This window comes from Mesocricetus auratus, unplaced genomic scaffold (genome assembly GCF_017639785.1).
Source record: "Mesocricetus auratus isolate SY011 unplaced genomic scaffold, BCM_Maur_2.0 Super-Scaffold_100008, whole genome shotgun sequence".
Classification (NCBI taxonomy): domain Eukaryota; kingdom Metazoa; phylum Chordata; class Mammalia; order Rodentia; family Cricetidae; genus Mesocricetus; species Mesocricetus auratus.
In genome coordinates, this window is record NW_024429192.1 from 73,667,661 (window position 1) to 73,688,259 (window position 20,599).

The 20,599-nt window shown below is 54.4% G+C and overlaps 1 protein-coding gene across 3 annotated transcripts; it reads left to right on the forward strand.

Moving 5' to 3' along the window:
* The first annotated feature begins 18,083 nt into the window (after positions 1-18,083).
* Positions 18,084-20,438, forward strand: Ccdc188 (coiled-coil domain containing 188). 3 transcript variants are annotated; one of them, XM_040751174.1, is made up of 8 exons: positions 18,084-18,614; positions 18,741-18,848; positions 19,107-19,163; positions 19,242-19,301; positions 19,403-19,467; positions 19,596-19,665; positions 19,870-19,968; positions 20,052-20,438. In XM_040751174.1, exons 1-8 carry the CDS (start codon positions 18,084-18,086, stop codon positions 20,406-20,408), a joined length of 1,347 nt encoding a protein of 448 aa, XP_040607108.1. In that variant the 3' UTR covers positions 20,409-20,438. The 3 variants fall into 3 exon arrangements, with proteins under 3 accessions (XP_040607108.1, XP_040607110.1, XP_040607109.1); XM_040751176.1 differs by having other exon boundaries at positions 19,919-19,968; XM_040751175.1 differs by lacking the exon at positions 19,870-19,968.
* Positions 20,439-20,599: the final 161 nt, after the last annotated feature.

The window sequence follows — 20,599 nt, forward strand, 5'->3', positions numbered from 1 at the left end:
GGACTCTCCTGCCCGCAGGGTGGACAGCAGGAAGCCAAAGCAGGTACAAAGGAAAGGCCTTCCCAGGGAGCTCAGCCCTTGCTGCCCCAAGGGACTGACTCAGGACGCTGGGTGACCAGGCAACCAGAAGTACCTCTTGACAGAGCTCCTAGGAGCAAGAATGGACAACATAATACCCTAGGCATCCCCATGCCTAGTGGGGTGCTATGCCCCCAGCCCCCAGCTCCTTGCACACCCCAACTGGAACTGCTGATGGATGAGGGAGCAAGGTTTGTTTTTGTTTTTTTTTTACTGTCCCTGTGCTCGCTGCTACCCAAGGACCCTTCTACAGCAAGTGGTGGAGAGCTACCACCAGCCTCACCGTATCCCAAGGCAGATACCTCACTTGCTTATCTCTAATTTCTAAAATTTCAGGCCGGGTGGTGGTGGCACACGCCTTTAATCCCAGCACTTGAGAGGCAGAGGCAGGTGAATCTCTGTGAGTTCGAGACCAGCTTGGTCTACAAGAGCTAGTTCCAGGACAGCCTCCAAAGTCACAGAGAAACCCTGTCTCAAAAAACCAAAAAAGAAAAAATTTCAAACTTTTCTGAAAGTGGCATGACTTCCTCATGGAGTCAGGAAGAGGAGCCTCAGGGGCAGCACCAGGGGGAGGCCCAGGAGCCAAAGGGGCCTTGCAGTCTCTCTTCTGAGGGCCCCGGGTGTCCCTGTGCAGCCACATTTGGCTGTGCCATCCCCTGGATGCACTCTTGTCTCTCCTTGGGGATGTGACAATCTCATTCTATTGCTGCTGCAACGGTTGCATTGTATCTAATGGGACGTTTGGCTATTGGACATGGAGCAACTACAGTTTAATTAGGCATCGGAAAGCAGTACATTAATTAACGCAGCAAACGCCTCTGCACATCACGTACCTACCTGGAAGGAAAACTGAGCTCAGGAGCAGAGGGAAGGCCCAAGGCATCACCAGTGTCATCCAGGGTGCCACCACAGAGGCCACCAATAGCTTCTGTAACACCTAGCTGGGACAAAGCCCTCCTCACTCCCTTCACCTCTTCCCTCTCAAGTCTCTTCCCTGTCTGGAGAAAGCTGCCCCCAGGGAGCACAAGGGTCCAGGGGCAGCAGTGAAGGGCAAAGGTCACACGAGACAAGATAAAGCCAGGAGGTGCCACAGTGGACCTAGTTCCTGCCCCCATCTGTCTCCTGTCCCTGATTCTCCTAACCCCCCACTGAGCCTTTGTCCCTCCATGATCAGAAGCAAACGCAGCTCACCCAGGCTTCTAGAATCCACTGCATTCAGGGGAAAGGCCTTATGTGACTTTAAGAGCAGGTGATTTGGCCCAGGGCAGGCTCTAAGCTCTGCCATCCCTGAGCTGTACCATCTCCCCTCACCCAGTGTGCCTCCTCTCCTCCTGCTGCTGAGCTTAACCGAGGCGTTACTAACAGTGGCTTCTCACTGGGTCCTCAAAGTCCACACGAGCAAAGAGGCCTACCACCACCCTGAGCCATCCCCTCCTGCAGGAGCTTACCGGAGCTGATGGGGTGAGGGTCCCAGAACCCTGGTAGGCCAGGCTGGCAGACATGGTCACCACTGCAGCCCAACCACACAGTGGCAGGAAGTCCCCATGGAGCATCCCTGACATGGGCCACCCTCAGACTTGTGTATGACAAGAACACTGCCAACATCTGGGCCTGGGGGGACGTTCCTGCCATCCCAGCACTAGGAAGCTGAAGCAGGAGGATCATCCCCAGCTACACACCGAGTTCAAAGCCTGCCAAGGCAATGAAAACTTTCTTTCAAAAGCAAGACCACCACCAAGCACCCTTCAGGGCAGTGTGCCAGCCTTTCCTGCAAAGTCCTTGAGCTCAGTTAGGGGGTGGCTGCTCAGGGACACTGGCCAGCCTTGAGATTTGGTGGGTACCCCATATTCCCCACGCTGGGGCAAACACTCAGTGCTGTGGTATAGGCATTTCCCACAAAGATGATCATATTTTCCCCATCAGTAGAGGTGCCGATCAATGCTGTGTGAGTAATTTGAGATTGATTTTAATTAAGTCTTAGGAGTTTTGTGGCCCTGCCCTGTAGAAGTTTCCTCTTGGCTGGCTACCACGAGATGGTGAGAACTGAATTCTTCCCACCAGGGGTTCTTGGGACTGAATCGGGAACTCCGCTATGATCCCCAGGAATGTCCATGTCCTCAGCCCCAATGAGACAGGAACCTACAAGCAACAGTGATTGGGTTGGGGCCTGAGGGTAGCTGCTCCTGAGAGAAACAGCCCCCCCAAGGGGGTGCCTGGGGACAGAGCTGCTCCTGACATCAGTTCCTTGGAAGCATCTGGAATATTGCCACATTTATTCCCTGCCGTCCTTCTTGGGGCCACCAGGGACCTGTTCTCCAAATCCCACCTGTCTGAACCTTGCACTGTAGCACTTTCTGAGGCTCTGCTCCCCACTGCCACGGCCCCCAGTGCCGTGTCGCTGGCACAGTCCTGACCTCTCACAGCCCGGAGACACAGGATGAGGAGGGAACCCATGACAGCCCTCAGCTGTCCCTGTGACCTGTTTTACAGGTACCTGCTCTGACCACCCACGGCTGACTTCTTATGATGCTTCCCGGAGCCTCCATGGTCCCTGACCCCATATGGGGGTGGCCCTGCCTCATGCATGTGTCCCCCTCCCCACAGCTGGAGGGCTTAGTTAATGACACGGAGGAGAGAAGGTTGTTAGCCGAAATGTGTTATTAATGAGGAGGTCTAGCTAGGCAGGCCACTAAATCACTTAGCTTCGCCCTGATCCCTGGAGGATAGTGTGGGGGGAGGGGTCAGGCCCTGAGAGGGACCGCCAGGCTGCATAAGCCTCAAACAGCAGTGATGGGGGCCAGGAGGGCGTGCCTGAGTTCTAAAGACCCTGAAGCCTCAGTACCCGTGACAGTGTCTCCCCTCATTTCAAAAGCACTTTGCAGACAGAGAAGTGAAGCAGGCCGCAGGAGTGGATGGTCCCGAGTGTAGAACAACTAAGACGAGGTCTCTCCCCAGCCTCTGGGTGCAGGGTACCCCTGCGTCCACAGCCAGTGGCAGAGGCTCGGCTGGCCTGTTGGTAGCAATAAATACTAAGGTGGAGAGCGGAACCGCTGTGCCACACACGGGGTCAGGGTCAAGGGCAGCAGACCCTCTGTGAGGAGGACATCTGTGCATGTGGAAAGCAGGTGGGGTGGCCCAAGGACCCAGCGCCCCTCTTACCGCCTCCTCTGGGCCCTGGGCCCAGAACCAAGCCATGGCTAGTGAGGAAATATTGGCTGAGGTGAACCCTGACGAGGATGCCAGAGCCTGGGCTGAGGCAGGAGGATCAGGAACCAAGCACTAGGCAGACCTAGGATAGCCTTCTAACCCTTGGGTAGCTCCGACCCTCTCGGGCTCATTCACCCATCCAAGTGCGACCTTGTATGTGGGGGAGGAAATGAGGGAACCAGCATTTCAACCAATCTGGGCCAGGCTTATGGCGGTACCCTCTTGCCTGTGGGAACTGTCTGTGCTGAATGACAGGAAGTCCCCTTCCCACAGCACCACCACCCAGGCCCTTCTACTTCTCCAGCTGTGTCCTTTCTGCTTTGAAAAATTTTAAACCCTCAAAAACTAACCCTGCAGGGTACCCCAGGGTCTCCTCCTCCTACCCTGTGTACCCACCATGAAATGCCAGGGTCACTACTCCACAGTTTCCATTGTTACGGCAATGACGGGCCTCTGAGCAAGGGAGGTGGTGGCTGTGGACAGGCCATCTCTGCCATCAGAAGCTGCTTCCTGATGAACCTTTGCAATAGGAGTGATAGTGGGAATGGAGATCCTAAGCGTCCTCTCCAGAGTGAGGAGGCTCGGAGGTCACCCTTCCTAGGGGACAGTCTTCCTCTTTGAAATTGAAATCCTGAGACACTGAGCTTCTGTGCCAACCTCTTGATTTCTGCCCCATCTGTGGCTCTGCCCAAATTGCCGTTGCTACTGTGTTGGAACAGTGTCATGGCCTCTGGGACATCTCACTCACTCTTTAGTGAATACTGATGGGACCATCCTGGGCTAGATCCCAGGAGGACTGAAAAGCTAAGCCCACTGTAGTCCGGAAGTCGTTCATTCTCCTTCCCTGTCTGAGGTATCATGGGTAAGCACCCAGTGTCACTCGAGTATGAAGTCTGATCCCCTCATCACCATGTTCAGAGCCTGTAAAGACACCAGCTGCAGACAGCAGCCCTGGGCCCTCTTGTAAGTATGGTGACTAAGGATGGCCCTGCTCAGGGTCCAGGGGAGGGCATGTGAAGGGATGGACAGTCCAGTAATAGCTGACTAGGCAGAGAAGGAGAAACTGCCCTGCATGAGAGGCACCAGACCTCCAGGGTCTGTCCCTGTGTGGGCTCCTGAAACCCTCTGAGCCACTGTCCAGGCCTGGCAGAATCGGTAGATTCTGCCGGGCACAGGGTGCAAGCCCTCTCACTGGGGTTTCTCTCTCCCTCCCCTAGCAGATGAAGGCTTTCTATGGGCCAGCGCACGGGCTACAAACTCTCAGAACTAGGGCAACACTGAACCACTATTCACATTAGTGAGAAATGGTGGGCAGAACGGCCCTAGGACAGGTGGGGCATGGCAGGAACTAGAAGGGTTATGGCGGGGAGAGTACCAGGAAGCAGCCCATGGATGTCTGAAGATGCACTAGTCTACTAGCCTTGAGATTCAAGATGCTGTAGTGATGAGGAACCACTGAGCCTACCCCATAGCCACATACAGCCAGCTTCCCCATGTAGCTTAAAACTAACTGTCTGGGCACAGGTGTGCTATCCTCACCCTCCACGTGTGAATCACAGCTGCCCCCGGCTTATGGCCTAGAAGCAGACAGAGGTGGCCAGGAGGCAGAGACTCACCACTTTGCAGCACCAAGGTGCCCGTGGTGCTCAGGCTATCAGCAACTTTGATAGGCTTTCATTTAACTTTCTCTTTATTATAATTACTTAGAAAACTATTAAATACAGTTATTAATCATTGAGTAATTATTATCTGCTCTTGTATTAATTATCTGGCCACCGGGAATGTCACCAAGATTTAAGATTTTTAATTGTTAGTAATATTTCCCAAACACAAGAGAAATGCAGTGCAGCTCGGGGGCCTCCTGGCTGCAGGGAGCCATACTCGTGTCCATGAGGCTGAGGCCCCATCAGCACGTTTTTGGCCCCAGCAGGGTTCTGGGATAACCACCCCTAGCTCCAGTCCCAACCTCTGAGCCTTGAGCCCCTGCCCCCCAGCATTCTGCTGTGTTCAGGTACCCTTGCCCAGTGCAGAGTGAGAGACAGCAAAATGCCTGTCACAGGAGAGGGGCCACCCATAGCCCTGCTGTCCCAGCTCAGCCTGGGCTTCCTGGAGTCTCCAGTGTCCCCGGCAGTACAGACATTGCTTCCAGGTCTGGTCCTCTCTGTGTGTCCTGGCCAGTGCTGCAAAGATAGGGCACACTGTGCCAGCAGCTGATGGACTGGGTATCCCAGTGGGATAATCAGCACCAAGAAGATACATTACATGGCAGCAATGGCCCACTACCACATGGGGCCCAGCCACCTGGTCCCTTCCCATGGTCCTCCCTGAGGTGACTCAGAAAGGACCCCAGGATGTCAGTCCACAGCACCCTTTCTGGCCACCCATGAGTGTCCTTGCCCTCAGGCCCCAATGGCCTTCTGTCTGTAAGCACTGTTTCACTCCATCTAACAAAAGAGCAAAGCCTGGGGCCAGGAAACCAGCACCATGGTTCTTAGTGCCTTGCCTTGTGAGCTCAATGCAATGAAGTCTCAAGGAATAACTGTGACCCTGCCCCAGGAGCCCATCCTTCTAAAGAGGAAGAGAGAAGCCCAGCCAAGGGACACAGGGCAGACAGATCTGAGCATTTCTGCCCGTTCCCTACCCCACCGCTTCTTCTGCTCCAACCTGGTGACAGAAACTGGGTCAGTATTTCCAAGCATAGTGACACATGGTGACACATTCCAGCACTTAGAAGTCTGAGGCAGGAGGATTGCTGCAATTTTGAGGTTAACCTCAGCTACATAGGGGAGGGCTAGGCTAGGCTACAGAGTGAGAATGTCTCAAAAGAAAAGAAGAGGATGAGGAGGGAGAGGAGGAACTTGTTAGACCATTGCTCTTACTGATGCAGTAGAAACGTGGGAATGTCTCTCAAGATCGGTTCTGTCAGACAGGGCGGTGGTGGCACACACCTTTAATCCCAACAATTGGGAGCCAGAGGCAGGACAATCTCAGTAAGTTTGACACCAGCCTGGTCTACAGAGTGAGTACACAGAGAAATCTTGACCCGGAAAACAAAAGCAAAGGATCAGTTCTGTCTTGTCCTTGTGCCTGCCCCACAAATGGCTATACTAGATACCCTTTAATGGCAGTATCACGGAGACTTCTACACAGGAACAACGGCAAGCCTCAAACTCAGCATGGACTTGTCAACGTGGACGAAGTGATGGGAAAGTAAGTCACACAACTATGAGTAGCGGTGGTAAAGGAAGTGGTGGTGGTGGTGGCAGGGATGGGGACAGTAGGGTGGTAGTGGAGACCATGATGGCTGTGATGAAGGAGGGGTGATGGGAGTGGTGGAGAAAATGGTAGTGGTGGAGGTGGTGATGGTTGGTGATGTGATGGTGATGTGGTGATTGATGATGTGAGGGTGATGACTGGTGATGTGATGGTGATGGCTGGTGATGTGGTGATGATGGTTGATGATGGTGATGATGTTGGCTGGTGATGTGGTGATGATGGTTGATGATGGTGATGATGTTGGCTGGTGATGTGATGGTGATGACTGGTGATGTTATTGTGATGGCTGGTGATATGGCAATTGTTGATGATGTGATGGTGATGGTTGGTGATGTGGTGATAGTAGTGATGGTGGTGATGATGATAATGGAGGTGAGTTGTGTGTGGTGACACATGAATTTAAGCCTAAAATTCAGGAGACAGAGGCAGGATGATCTCTGCGAGTTCAAGGCCAGCATGATCTACCTAGTGAGTTCCAGGACAGCCAAGTGATGGTGGAGGTGACAGTGGTAGGGATGGTGACAGCAGAGGTGGTGATGGAGGAGGAGATCACGTAGGGTGACAATGGTGACGATGGTGGCGATGGCAGTGTGGGAGTGATGAAAGTTGCATGGTGGTACTGTAATCATGTCCACGGCCACAGCAGTGATGGTAAAGATTGATTCCGCAAAGACCCCGCATCCCAGACAAGTGCATCCTCTGCCTCCCAGAGCGCCTTGGCCTTCCCGTTAGACCGGCTGTTCCTGAAGTTAGGAAGAGCAGAGCTGTGACAGTCTTGACAGGGCCATTAGTGTATCCTGAGCCTAGAAAGAACATTTTATCTTGGTTAAAAATAAATAAGTACAATTATTGGAAAGGAAAAAAATAGGCTACTGTTTACGGCAAGTGAATGAAAGGTAATTACTCTGGGGAAATCCTCTTTCAGGATGCTGGGAGCCATTCCTCATCTCTCTCCTGTTGGGCTCACCAGAAACTGGTAAAAAAAAAACTTTGCAGGGAGCCGGGCAGTGGTGGCACACGCCTTTAATCCCAGCACTCAGGAGGCAGAGGCAGGTGGATCTCCAAGTTTGAGACTATCCTGGTCTTCAAATCAAATTCCAGGATAGCCAGGGCTACACAGAGAGAAACTGTGTCTCAAAAAAACAAAAACAAAAAAACCTTTGAAGGCCTGGCAGGAGGCAGCAGCGTGGAGTAGCTTTGCCTGGAGGTACATTGCCCTTACATCCTTCAGTGACAAGGCACATGCCCACAATGACGCCCATAGCAACTCACTCTTGCTCATTTGCACTGTGACCCCAGATAAATCCTAGGCTTCTCTGAGCCTGGGAAGTGCATGGTGACAGCAGCTTTCCTGAATTGGTGGGGGAGTGAGGGTCAGTGACAGTGGCTGTGTCCCTGTGTCTCTACGTAGGACAGGACAGGACTGTCTTCCTTTCCCGGGACCCTGATCCAAACCCAAGGGCCTTTCCCTGCTTACCTGGAGGTGGCTTCATGTCCCCAAGCCCTGTGATAGGATGGTAGCCTAGTCAAAAGCCCTGAAAGCAGGGTGGAGGTAGGGCCTGCTCCTGTTGAACCCAATCTGGCACTGGTTTTAGGGAGCTGGAGGTGGAGTAGCCTGGGGGCCAGGTGGGAGGACCCAGAAGGAGCTGTCACAATCCACCATCAGCCTAAGACCCCCCAGATCCTGCTGAAGCGTGTCCAAGGCTCTACCCTGGGTCTAGCTGGGTGAAGGGCCTTGAATTCCCAATGAGACCAGGAAGTCCCAATAGCTTAGGCCCCAAGTGTGACTTCCCTGGTGTTCTGTCAGGCTAGCCTCAGCCCATCTCTCCCTGTGCGCTCATTCATTGCTCTCTCCTCTCCTAACTGCACTTCACCTCCTCCAGAGCCAGCAGCAAGGTCATCAAGAGATTTGGGCTGCTGTAGCTGACCCAGTCTTGACCCCCAGGCAGCATAGACCCAGCCTCAGTGAGTGCTTGCCTACCATGTGTGGTGAGTGGCCTGAAGCGGTTGTTGTAATTAGTGGGAACGTGCCTCATTTGCCAGGGAGGAAAATCCCATCTTGGAAACACACATCAGATGCAAGTTCAATTTTACCCAAGGGGCCATAAAACCCCTTTTCCAATCACCTGGTACTGTTGGCTGCCAGCAATGTTAATCCTAGAGATGTTATTTAGAGCTGAGGCATCACTTGAGGGGAGAAAACAGGCCCAAGACCCTCCCTGAGGAGTCCCTGGCTCTCCTGCAGAGGCCCTCAAAGACAGATGACTGAAGTTCTCCAGAGGTGGGCTCCGTGGCAGGTGGGAAGACTGAGAACCTGCATGGCTGCAGGGACTGCCATACACGGGGTAGCGTGGGCCCACTTTCCTGTAGACATTGTCCTTCTGGTCGCTAATCACCTGCCTGCCCCATCTTCCCTCCAAGGTTGGTACCATCTTTCGGCCTATCATTAAAAACCGTTTCCTTGATTACCGGGGTAACAATGAAAACACGTAATTGAATCTCCAAGAAATTACCATTTTTATAACTCGTGCCTAGTTCCTGAGATAAATTAAACATCTCTCTCGTACTGCAAGCAGCTTCTGGCTCGTGAACAAGGGACTGATACTGCCTTTATCACTGATACAGGCTTCAGTGAGAAGACGCTGCTGCCTCCTGGGAGGCCGGTAGCCCCTGCCTAGCCTGAGGGGTGGCACAGCCACCATCCACAGGGTAGGTATGTAGTGGAGTGGCTGGTTTTTCAGCTGGCTGGTTGTGAGAGGGTACCAGGAGGACCTGCCACTTTTCAGCCCATGCTGCCTCCAAAATGCAAGCCTGAAGCCTCTGGCCAGGAAGCTGTGTAGAGCGTGTGACCCAAGGAAGTCTGGCTGGGGATCCAGGCAGAGGTAGGCCAGCAGATAGGAGGGCAGTCCATTGAAGAGGAGGAGGACAGTGAGCAGGATGTGGGAGAGGGACACAGCGTAGAGACCAGAATTCACCTTCTTTGGTTAAAGGTCCAGGGCCCACCTGGTCCACAGACATCTCAAAGTCAGGCCGCTGAGGGTGCTCCCAGTGAGGGGCCGCTGAGGGTGCTCCCAGTGAGGGGCGGCTGAGGGTGCTCCCAGTGAGGTGCCGCTGAGGGTGCTCCCAGTGAGGGGCCGCTGAGGGTGCTCCCAGTGAGGGGCCGCTGAGGGTGTTCCCAGTGAGGGACTGCTGAGGGTGCTCCCAGTGAGGGACTGCTGATGGTGCTCCCAGCGAGGGACTGCTGAGGGTGTTCCCAGTGAGGGACTGCTGATGGTGCTCCCAGCGAGGGACTGCTGACGGTGCTCCCAGTGAGGGGCCGCTGAGGGTGCTCCCAGTGAGGGGCCGCTGAGGGTGCTCCCAGTGAGAGGCCGCTGAGGGTGCTCCCAGTGAGGGACTGCTGAGGGTGTTCCCAGTGAGGGACTGCTGATGGTGCTCCCAGCGAGGGACTGCTGAGGGTGCTCCCAGCGAGGGACCGCTGAGGGTGCTCCCAGCGAGGGACTGCTGAGGGTGCTCTCAGTGAGAGGCCGCTGAGGGTGCTCCCAGTGAGGGGCCGCTGAGGGTGCTCCCACTCAGCAGTGGCCAGGTGGACTGGGCTGTGTGTGTGACAGAGAGGAAGTGGGTGCTTAGCGGATGAAAGAACAGTCTGCAGGCTCGTCAGAGGGCTTGCAGCAGTGGTGGGCACTGGCTGGTAGGTAAATTCCCATGACTCTTGCTGGCTAAGGGAGGGGAGAATGTGTAACATGAAAAATAAAAGACCCAGAGACACATATTGGGGTTCAAGCTTCAAGCTGAAGTTCAGAAAAGCAAAGCAGCTGGCACTAGCTCTCATCTGTACCTCAGGCTGAAAGGGCTGATTCATGAGCTCTTCACCAAGCCTCTCCAACTCACAGAGATCTGCCTGCCTCTGCCTCTGGTCCTTTCTTAAATACCTCTCGTGAGTTCTGACTCATTCTAATGTATCCCTGGGTGGCCTTGGACTCACAGAGATCTATCTCTTAATTCTGAGTCCTAGGATTAAAGGTGTGTACCAGCACCTCCTAGCTTCTGGCTGCTGGGATTAAAGGTGTGTACCTGGCTTCTCTGGTTTGTGGCAGACTATGCTTTCTGAATCCTCAGGCAAGCTTTAATAAATCATTAATATATCACCACAAGACTGTAGGCTCCAGGACTCGGGGATAAGTTTTATGTACTTGCCAACAGTGCTCAAGAGGACCAGCTTTGAATGGGGGGAGCATAAGGAGAAGGCCCCTGAAGAGGCCGGAGGAGGGGAGGGCCAGAGCATGAACCAACAATCTGCTCTCTAGATGGGAGGGAGGGTGACTCAAAGAGCAATGTCCCATCTAGGCCATCTAGACAGACTCAGGGTCAAAGGCTGGAGTCACCAGGAGCTGGAACTCTGGCTAGCAAGGCAGGACTTCCTCCTATACAGTGGGCAGGTGGTATTTGGCAGAACACTTAGGGAGTACAACAGCTACCACTCTGAGGGGCTAGATGGGCCACACCAGCAAATGTCCCCCGTCTGTCACCCCCCCTTATTACTCGATCCTCCCTTATCCTGGCAAACGTCTGTCACCCAAAGGCTTCTGAAGGCTCTGAAGGAGTCCCATGGTCAGAGAGCAGCGTGCAGCCTGTCTAGTTCCAGCACGGGAACCAGGCTGGGGCAGAGGCGCCACAGCACCGTGCCGCTGGGCAGAAGCACACTAGCGTCTGTGGATGAAAGGGACATCCTTCCTGAACACAAAACTGGGCTTGCCACCCAGCTCCACTCCTCCACGTCTACTCTGAGGTCCTAGAAAGTCTCTATGGATTGAGGCAGAGCCCTGCCCAGAGCCCAAAGACATCATCAACCAAGTCAAGTCACCTGGGCTGAGAGGCCCATGGCTGAAGGTCCTGATAAAGGTCAGGGAAATGGCGGGGTAGGTGCTCTACTCTCCACTGAATCCTGTCCCCAGCACACAGGCAGACATGTGTCCACCTGAGCCCTCAGATGCAGCCTCAGGCACTGTGCCCACTCCAGGCCCAGGTTCCAGGTTCTCCACTGCAGACAAGGGCAGAATTCTAGCTTTGGGTGCCCATCACCTGGTAGGTGGTCACCACCCCCGCCCCTAGAGTCCATGCTGTTCCTCAAGGAGAACAGCTTGAAGTCCCTGGGCCATTTTCCAGCTAAGGTGTTCCCACTTGCTGGCTGGGACCACTCTGAGCTGCCCTGCTCACACAGCTCTGGGACTCCTTATCACATTTCTAACTGCCCTGTCCCATGGACAGCCACGGGAGACATGGGGGAACCCCTGCACAGAGCTGAGAAAGTGTAGGATAATCGGCTTCGAATGAAGCACTGAGGAAAGGAAAGCCCTCAAACCAGTGAGAGTTGTGCCCACATGGCTGCCCGGCATAAAAACCACACACCCGGGTAGGGGTGGAAGCTTTGCCCCTGCTCTGCCTTCCCTGGCAGGAGTTTCAGCCTGGGTGAATTCACTCTTCTACTTCTGCTCCGGGCGCTGGGCCCCAAGCACCTGACCTGGTCTGCAGGGTTGAGGTGCCATCTGGTGGCAAACATAAGAACTCCAGTTTACTCTTGCTCTGCCAGCCACCAGCATGGGAGGGCCAGGGGCCAGCTTTTGGCAGGTGACCTTATGCTTGCTCCACAGTCTGCTTTAATGTAAGAGTCCTGGTGTCCAGATGCAGAAACAGGCCTTGGGATTTCTAGTCTGGCATTGACAGGCTGGTACCCACCAGGAAGAACCCAGATCTGGTCTCAGTAAGGTGAACTTGCTACTGACCGCCAGGCAGTCCATGCATGCTGACATTCTGGCATCATTGTCCTGCTGGAAGTTGCAAGAGAAGGGATCTGATTCTATCAGGGTGGGAGTCCTAGGTAAGCAGAGATCCTCAGCTTGGCAGGGATGGTATGTTCTGCTTACACCCAGGAACCTCCTGGAACAGCCAGCATGCCACCTCACAGCATGAGGCCTCAGAGCCCTCAGCATCCTGCAGTTATGGAATCTATTGGAGCTGTGTCATCCACAGGAAGATTTTTAGTATTCTTAAATGTGAGCAGTAGTGTCCAGAGAGTGATGGAGGAGAGAGATAAATGGCCTATCACTATACACATCCTGGGAGCACAGAAGCCTCATTGGGGACTGGGCAGCCCATGGGTGTACCCTCCCTCCCACAGCCATAGCCTCTGAAATGGGATCCCCAGAAGGACCTCAAAGACCCAGCTCACCTCATGCCCTCTTTTGGGGGCATGATACATAGAGACAGGATTTCACTGTGTATCTTAGGTTGGACTCAAACTTGTGGCAATCCTGCTGACTTGGCTTTACACACTCCTGACACAAGCATAAACTAACATGCCTAGTTCTAAACTCACACCACTATCCCAGGACCCAGCTCCCAGCTTGTTCTGTACCTGCCCCCCCCCAAAACTGGGAAGGGCAGAGAAGGTCACACAGCTCTCAGAAGCCTGAGTCTACCTTGCCAGGAACAGGAGCCTAACAGCTTCTACCCTCTGGCCTTGGAATGACTTGGTCATACAGACCACTTCATCCCTCATCTGCCCCTCTGGCTATGAGTCTAAGGACACCTGGGAGATCCAAGGTCATGGCTCAGAGCCACAGCCAAGTGTCACCTTACATCTCTAATGACCAAAGGGGAGTTCACGCCTAGTCCTGGGAAGTAAAAGGAGTGGCCTGAGTCCCAAGTGACAGAGGACAATTCCAAGGACTCTCTAGGAATGTCCGCAAAACCCGGGGTCCATTCATCTGGGGTCCGCTAGGATCCTCCAGTCCTACGCAGAGTACTCTGAGGCTGCAAGTGGAGAGGACAGACTGGCTGGGTCTGGGCCAGAAGCCAGGGTTAAAAGCACAGAGATGGGGACCCCTCAGGGATGCAGCTGGTTCTGTGACTTGAGGTTTGCTAGGCCCTGAAATGAACACGGGACACTGAATGTCAAGGCCACAGTGAGTTAAGTAAAATCAGACCACGTGTCGCCCTCTTCATCCCAGGCCAGCTGTAGGCAAGAAGCTGTGGACAGCACGGCCTTTCCCTGCCTCTTCTCTCCTCAGCTTGCCCCAGGCCCCAGCCAAGGAGCGGGTGAGTGCGTCTGAGTAGCTAGCCCCTTACCACCACTCCAGACTCCTCAAGGCCATCTGGGTGTCATGGCAACGTGGGCAGGAAGCGGCTGCCATAGCAACTGGTGTCCAGGGAAGTGTGCTGCCTAGCAACAGGGGCCAGGGCCACTCTAGCTCCTAACAACACACTTTTGTTTCCCACACTTCTGTGTGGCTAAGTCTCTGCACCTATGCAGGACCCCACCCAATGCAGACCCCACCCTTCTCCTGCATGGAGCTGGGCTCCACACAGACCCTCACCCCAACCCAACACACCAGTTTGCAAGTTGTTTAACACGTTAGCACAGCTGATGCTCTGAGCAGGAGCCAGCTATGCTGCAGAACCAGGATTCTTCTCTCTTTCTAGATTCCCCCACCTCCCGGGACACTCTGGAACTCAAGACCATACAAGGACCATGGAGAGAGGGGAGGCATCTTCAGGGCTGGCTCCGAAAGAAAGCGGCTTTCCACATAGGGTACAGCCCAAGCAAAGGTAAGGTGATCAGAGAAGGCGGGGTTCCAGATTGAGGTGGCATCCTAGGGTCTCAGACAGGAGAGCAGAAGAGCATCTAAAGTGCCCTGGGTACTACCTCACGGCTGCTCAGCAGCTGTGGTCCAACCTGGGCACCTGGAGTTGAGACCCGAGGGCCCTAGCCTACAGTCTCTGTGTGAGACCACTGGAGTCACACAGGACAGGAGCCTCTGGGGACCCTGAACATCCCCTGGACACTTACCAGGCTGGAGACACAGAACACAGACCACCACCACCAATGGCAGATACTCAGGGCCTTTGCTGGTGCCGCCCTTCACCCCTACCCTAGTCATTTCACAACAAATGCCATCCGAGACCAGCGTATCCTGGAAGCCATGAGACCCCAGAGAGTAGCGAACAGGCAGTGGCCTGAGTGGACAGCTTCTGAGTAGTTTAGGGCACACTGGGGCAACTCCAGGCCCTTCCCACCACACGATTGCCAGTGTCTGCCTGTTGCTATGGGTGTACAGATGTGTCCCATCCTGGGAAAATGCAGTGTGGCCAGCTGGGCCCAGCCTGAGCTGTCACTGTGGCATATACCTCTTCCTCTGCCACGGGTCTCAATGGCTTCTTGTGGGTATCCATTCCATGTCTGCAAGACAGCAGGAGAGGGACCATCTGTAGGGAACGCCAGGAAACTAAAATGGGATGCAGAGCTAACTCAGGCAGACAACTGGAACTGGCTGGAGGCAACCTGTACTCCAGTACTGATTATGGCAACTGCCGACAGAACTTTCTAGGCAAACTCTCTAGGTCTAAGTCTTCATTCCGGACATCGGGGCTGGAGCAGGAAGATGAGTGGCAAGAGGCCTTCCTTCTTAGACCTCTACCATCCCTGTATTTAATAGAAAAAAGTACCCATTAGCTTTCTCAACTCCCTCTTAAACAGAGACAGAAAAGAAAAATGACAGGTTTTTATTAGAGTAGTGTCTAATGAGAAGTCTCAAGACCAAACATGAAGGAAAACAGGATCAAAGAACCATAAGGGAGAAAGAGAAAATGTAGGCAGCAAAAAAATCGTGTTCTCCTCCAAAACCACTGTTTCCTGAAGAGAGAACAGGACACTCTGAAAAAAAGGCTTCCGGGGATTAGGAGTAACACCTCAGGAATTAAAAATATGACCACTGTTGCCGGGCAGTGGTGGCATTCACCTTTAATCCCAGCGCTTGGGAGGCAGAGGCAAAAGGATCTCTGTGAGTTCGAGGCCAGCCTACTCTACAAAGCTACACAGAGAAACCCTGTACAACACACACACACACACACACACCACACACATACATACACACCCCCCACTTATGCTCGCATGAGGACTGTAAATGCAACTCAATAGTAGTTGCTTGCCTATCATGTCCAGCCCTAGGTTCCATCTCCATCACTACTAAAAACTTTTGGTAGTATTGAAAAACTCACATGAACTAATTATGATGTAGGCATTGTGACAAAACATATCCCTTGTGCTTGTAGTGGGAGTGGTAAGGACACACCCACAGCTCTGCCAGCTGAATAAAGTGCAGCCCATACAAGGTACAGTGCCCCGGACTTTGGGAACCCATTCCCCATGGAGGGATGCTCTCTCAGCCTAAATACACGGAGGAGCGCCTAGGCCCTGCCCCAAGAGATGTCACAGACATTGATGATCCCCCATGGGAGGCCCTACCCTCTCTGAGGAGTGGATTGGGGGTGGGATGGGGGTTTGTGGGGGGGGCATGGGAGGACGGGAGAGAGAGGGAACTGGGATAGGTATGTAAAATAAGATTCGTTTTAATTCAAAATAAATAGTATAATAAAAAAAACAAGGTACAGTGTCCAACACTGCAAATGGCAATAAATGGCTATGATGCTCTCTTATGCATTTACCATGAGACTTTTGGTTTTTTTACTGCGATCTTGGTGTTTTTTAAAGGGATTCACTGGAAAACACAGCTGGGCTCTGCTGTGATGGTCTCTGACATCTCAGCACTTTGCTCTGCTCTGCTCTTTCCTCCGTCTCAGTCTGCCCTACTCGACACTCGAGGAACGATGGGTTCTTCACACCCGGGTCCACATGGCCCGGACGTGTAGGAAACCGCACCGTCTAGGCTTACACGGCATACTTTGGAATGCCAAGTCATCTACTGGCAAATTCCTCAGAGCTTACCCCTCACATCATTAAACGACCCAAGTCTGTGGAAGTGGGAGAGGAGGGCTGGCGCCCAGGAAAGAGCTTGCCACTGAACCCTGAGGACCTGAAGCGATCCCTAGGAGCCCTGTAGGAGTCCAGGGGTGGCGGCCCACACTAATCCCAGCGCAGTGGTCTGAGAAGGCAGATCTGGTCAGAGCTGACTGGTCAGCTAGCCTGGACTAGTCAGTGCTCCAAGTCCCAGTGGGAGACTCTGAACTTTCTGGCTCTGTGGACACAAGGCATGCATATGATACACATGGAAGCAGACAAAACGCGCATACACAGAAAATACAGATAAATCACATGTATGTATATACACAGAAAATAAGTGTTTGTCTTAAAGGAAGAGCTAAGACTTGAAGGATTTGACATACAAATACTAAAGACACACAGAAGAGATCCAACGTCTGCTGGGAGTTCCAAGGAAGTGAGGAAAGCAGAAGAGATTAAATCAAGGAGACATTCTACCCTAAGACGGAAAATCCATGGGGCAGAGATGGCTCAGCAGTTAAAAGCTCTTGCAGAAGATCAGACTCCACATCACCCACAGCTGCTGACTCACAACCACCTGGAACTCCATGGGACCCGGTGCTGTCACGGGACCCAGCACTATCTTCTGGCCCCGAGTGCATCTGAATACACACAGAGATACACACAATACATATAAGTAAAAATACATTAACTATTAAAAATGAAAAACCAAGGCTGGGCGTCGGTGGCACACGCCTTTAATCCCAGCACTCGGGAGGCAGAGGTAGGTGGATCTCTGTGAGTTTGAGGCCAGCCTGGACTACAGAGCACGCTCCAGGACAGGCTCCAAAGCCACAGAGACACCCTGTCTCAGAAAAAAACAACAAAAACAAAACAGAAGAAAGATAAACATAAAGCAGCTAGGCTGGGGAGAAGCTCCAGGATGGAATGTTTACCTTGTACACACAAGACCCTAGACTGCATCCCCAGTACTGCTAATAAAAAACATGCAACTTGGCCACCAAGCCCCCAGAACTGTGAGCAGCAGGACATCTGTCAGCATGAATGTCAGGGCCTCTGGGCTTGGAGAGGGCCCTCAAGGTTCAGGACTGAGTGCAAGCTCATGGAGTGGAAGCAGAGGGCGCCCTCAGACTGGCTGTCCCGTGTAACCCCAGCGGGTAAGACGCCTCGAGACCCACGTGGAGTCATGCCGGCTGTCTCCACTCTTAAATAGACATGAACATGACTATGATTTCACCTGGGCTCAGAAGCTGGCCATTGGCAAACTGCCTGGACCTGAGGGCATAACCAAAGGGGCGGGGTCTCGATGCTCTTGCTCACCCACCTTTAGTCAGCTGAATCCTGACAGGGACACATAACAGACGGTCTTGAACTTGGTGTGGGGACATCTGCCATTTTTGTCACACTTGATTTCTCCCAGGGTCCCAGGGTCCTAGAGCCAGCCTTCTGAGAATGAATGGGCACCATGAACATTCCTCCACACACAGAGGAAAGACATAGTCCCGGGGGCTCTGGGGATAGGGAGAACAGGGCTGAGGCAAGAGTGGCCACTAGCCTTGCCTCTGCCCCAGCCCATTGTGACCTCCATGACTGTACCCAGGCCTTTGTGACTGTCACCCTGGGTAGACTTGTGAACCAAGGTGACATCTAAAGTGCTCTCAAAGAGAGTGGCAGGTCAGCCAGGCCAGAGCCTGGACCTTGGGTCAGGAAGGGGTCACAGGGAGGGATGGAGGGGCCAAAACCCCTGGGGCCCTGCGGACACTCTCATCCCCAGTGTCCCCCAGCCCCAGCTCCCAGCAATCATGGAGGATGCCTGGATCAGCCCTGTCAGGGATTTGTAAGGTGGCCCTGTCTGGCCCCCCTTCAATCCACTCAGTCATTAGAGTCTTCCAGACCTTTTCCTGCTCCAGGGACAGGGGGTGGGGGAACCAGAGTGGGAGGAGAGGCACCTGGGATGTTTTTGTCAAGCGAAGAAGGAGATATGCCAAGACAGAGAGCTCGAGAGCCAGCGGGGTCCAGACAAGAAGCAGAGGCCGAGGTAGAATGGAGCTGGCCCCTGCACCCAGGCCATGAACAGGGGCCACCTAGGCAGACAGGATCCCCCACCTCAGGACCCAAGCCCTGCCCATGTCCAACCCTGCCTTCCGGAGGAGGGGCCACAGCCTCACCCAGGACAGCTCCCACGCAGCTCCAGAGTGGGACACTGGGGGTTGCCGAGCACTCCTTTCTACAGCTGGAGCAGGAGAACCACAGCCTGGTGAGTGCATCCCATGGGCCAATGCTCCTCACAGCCCCTGCCCAAGTTACCCAAGTTCATCTGCTTTTTTCCTGCCTGAGAAGCAACCAGGGCAGGTGACCCCTTCTTTGTGTCCCTCGACCCCAGAAAAGGCAAAACCAGGACCTCCGGGAGCAGCTGGGGGCCCTCCTGGGGCCAGGGCAGCAGTTCCTGCCTCTGTGTGCCGAGCACTCAAGCTGCACATCCCTGGCCTGGGTAAGCGGGAATGCGCAACCCCGGACCCATGCAGCAGCACCTCGAGCTGTCCACAGCCTTGGGTGTGACCCGGGGGCTTTCCCACAGTCCCCTGAGTCAGCCAGCACCCAGCCCCTGGAAGACAGGGTACCTGTGCAGCTGTTGCAGCAGCAGGAGCTCTTCAGGGGGGAAGAGTCCTTTAGGTGGGCCCTGGGGGCGGGGCTTGGCCTGGGGAGCAGGGAGCAGGTTCCTGTGCCCACATTGTTCCTCCCCACCCAGAGTGAGCTGCAACAGATCCGACTGTCCTTTGAGAGGAAGAAGATGGCCATTACTGAGGTGCCTCTCTGGCAGGTGGTGGGAGGGAGCCCCTGCTGTGTCCTTGAGTGTGATGCAGTCCCCATTCCCTGCCCCCAGGTGTGGGACGGTGTGGCTGAGGTGCACATGGCTCTGAACAACCAGGCCACGGGGCTCCTGGTAGGTCATCAGAGGGCCACGGTAGGGAAGATGGCCAGGAGAGGGGTGGGTACAGCACAGAGGAGGGGCAGGGGGCCAGCTTCACCTCCTCTGCCTCCTAGAACCTCAAGAAGGACATCCGGGGTGTGCTGGATCAGATGGAGGACATTCAGCTTGAGATTCTGGGGTGATGCAGGGACCCCGGGCTGAACCAGGTCGGGATGGGGTGGACCGTTACTATCTCCAGTCCCACAGAAGAGGTGGTGCCAGGCTGGGGGCGAGGGCTGCGTGGACCTCACAGTGTGATCCCCCCAGGGAGAGGGCTCAATGCCGCACTCAGGCTAGGAAGCAGCAGCAGCAGCAGCAGCAAATGGCATGCATGGAGGTGAGTCCCTGCCCTATCCCTTCCAGATTCCAGAGGCCCCTCCCAGGGTACTGCTAGGGAGACTCTGAGAAATGGAACTTCAGAGACCAGGTCTCAGGCCTAGAGCGGGGGTTGCAAAAGACTGTCCTTGGGAAGGGAGGGGGAAAGGGCAGGGTCCGTATATACTGTGGGCACCTCAGATCTAAGGATCTGCCCTTCCCCAAGGCCCTCAAGGTACTGAGGACAGGTTCTGACCCAGTCCCCTCCCCGACAGAAAGGCAGGCCACAGCTGGGATGTTCCGAGGGCCTAAAGGGCCAGCTCTGGTAGGTCACTTTCTGGGCACAGCCCAGCCCCCCAGGATCATCCCCATGGGCGTTCCCTACCCCTTAATTGCCACCACCTGCAGGCTGCTGGCCTTGAGGCTGCTGCTGGGTGCTCTGCTGGCCTGCACGGCGGCCTACGTGTACGTGGTGGACCCTGCACCCTTCGAGGGGCTGGTGCCACCCCTGCTGAGCCGAGCCGCCGTCTGGAAGCTCAGGGCCCTACTAGGCCCCTTCTTGCGCCTCGAGGTGGACGACTTCCTGCCTTTCTAGGCCGGAGGCCCAGAGGCCCCAGCAAGGAGGAGGCCAGGTGGCTGGTGCTGCCCCGGGGACCCAGTGGCCTTACTGGTTCCTGCCTACAGCACTGCTGCACACAGTACCTACCAGGAGCTGCAGAGAAGGGTGGAGGCGGGGCTTGTCCTGAGGGCTGGGCCTGCAGCTAGACATACAGTCATGACACACTTTGCATGTAAGCTTGTTTCCATGGAAACTGGGGCATTGGGGGAAGACGTTTGGGAACTTTCTGAAGCGCTCTTGCTCTGGTAGTTGAGTTTTGGTGTTGGGGCCCCTGCCTCAGATCCCAGTATTGGCTCCTATCTGCCCCCAAGGGTATTCATACACAAAGGCCTCCTGG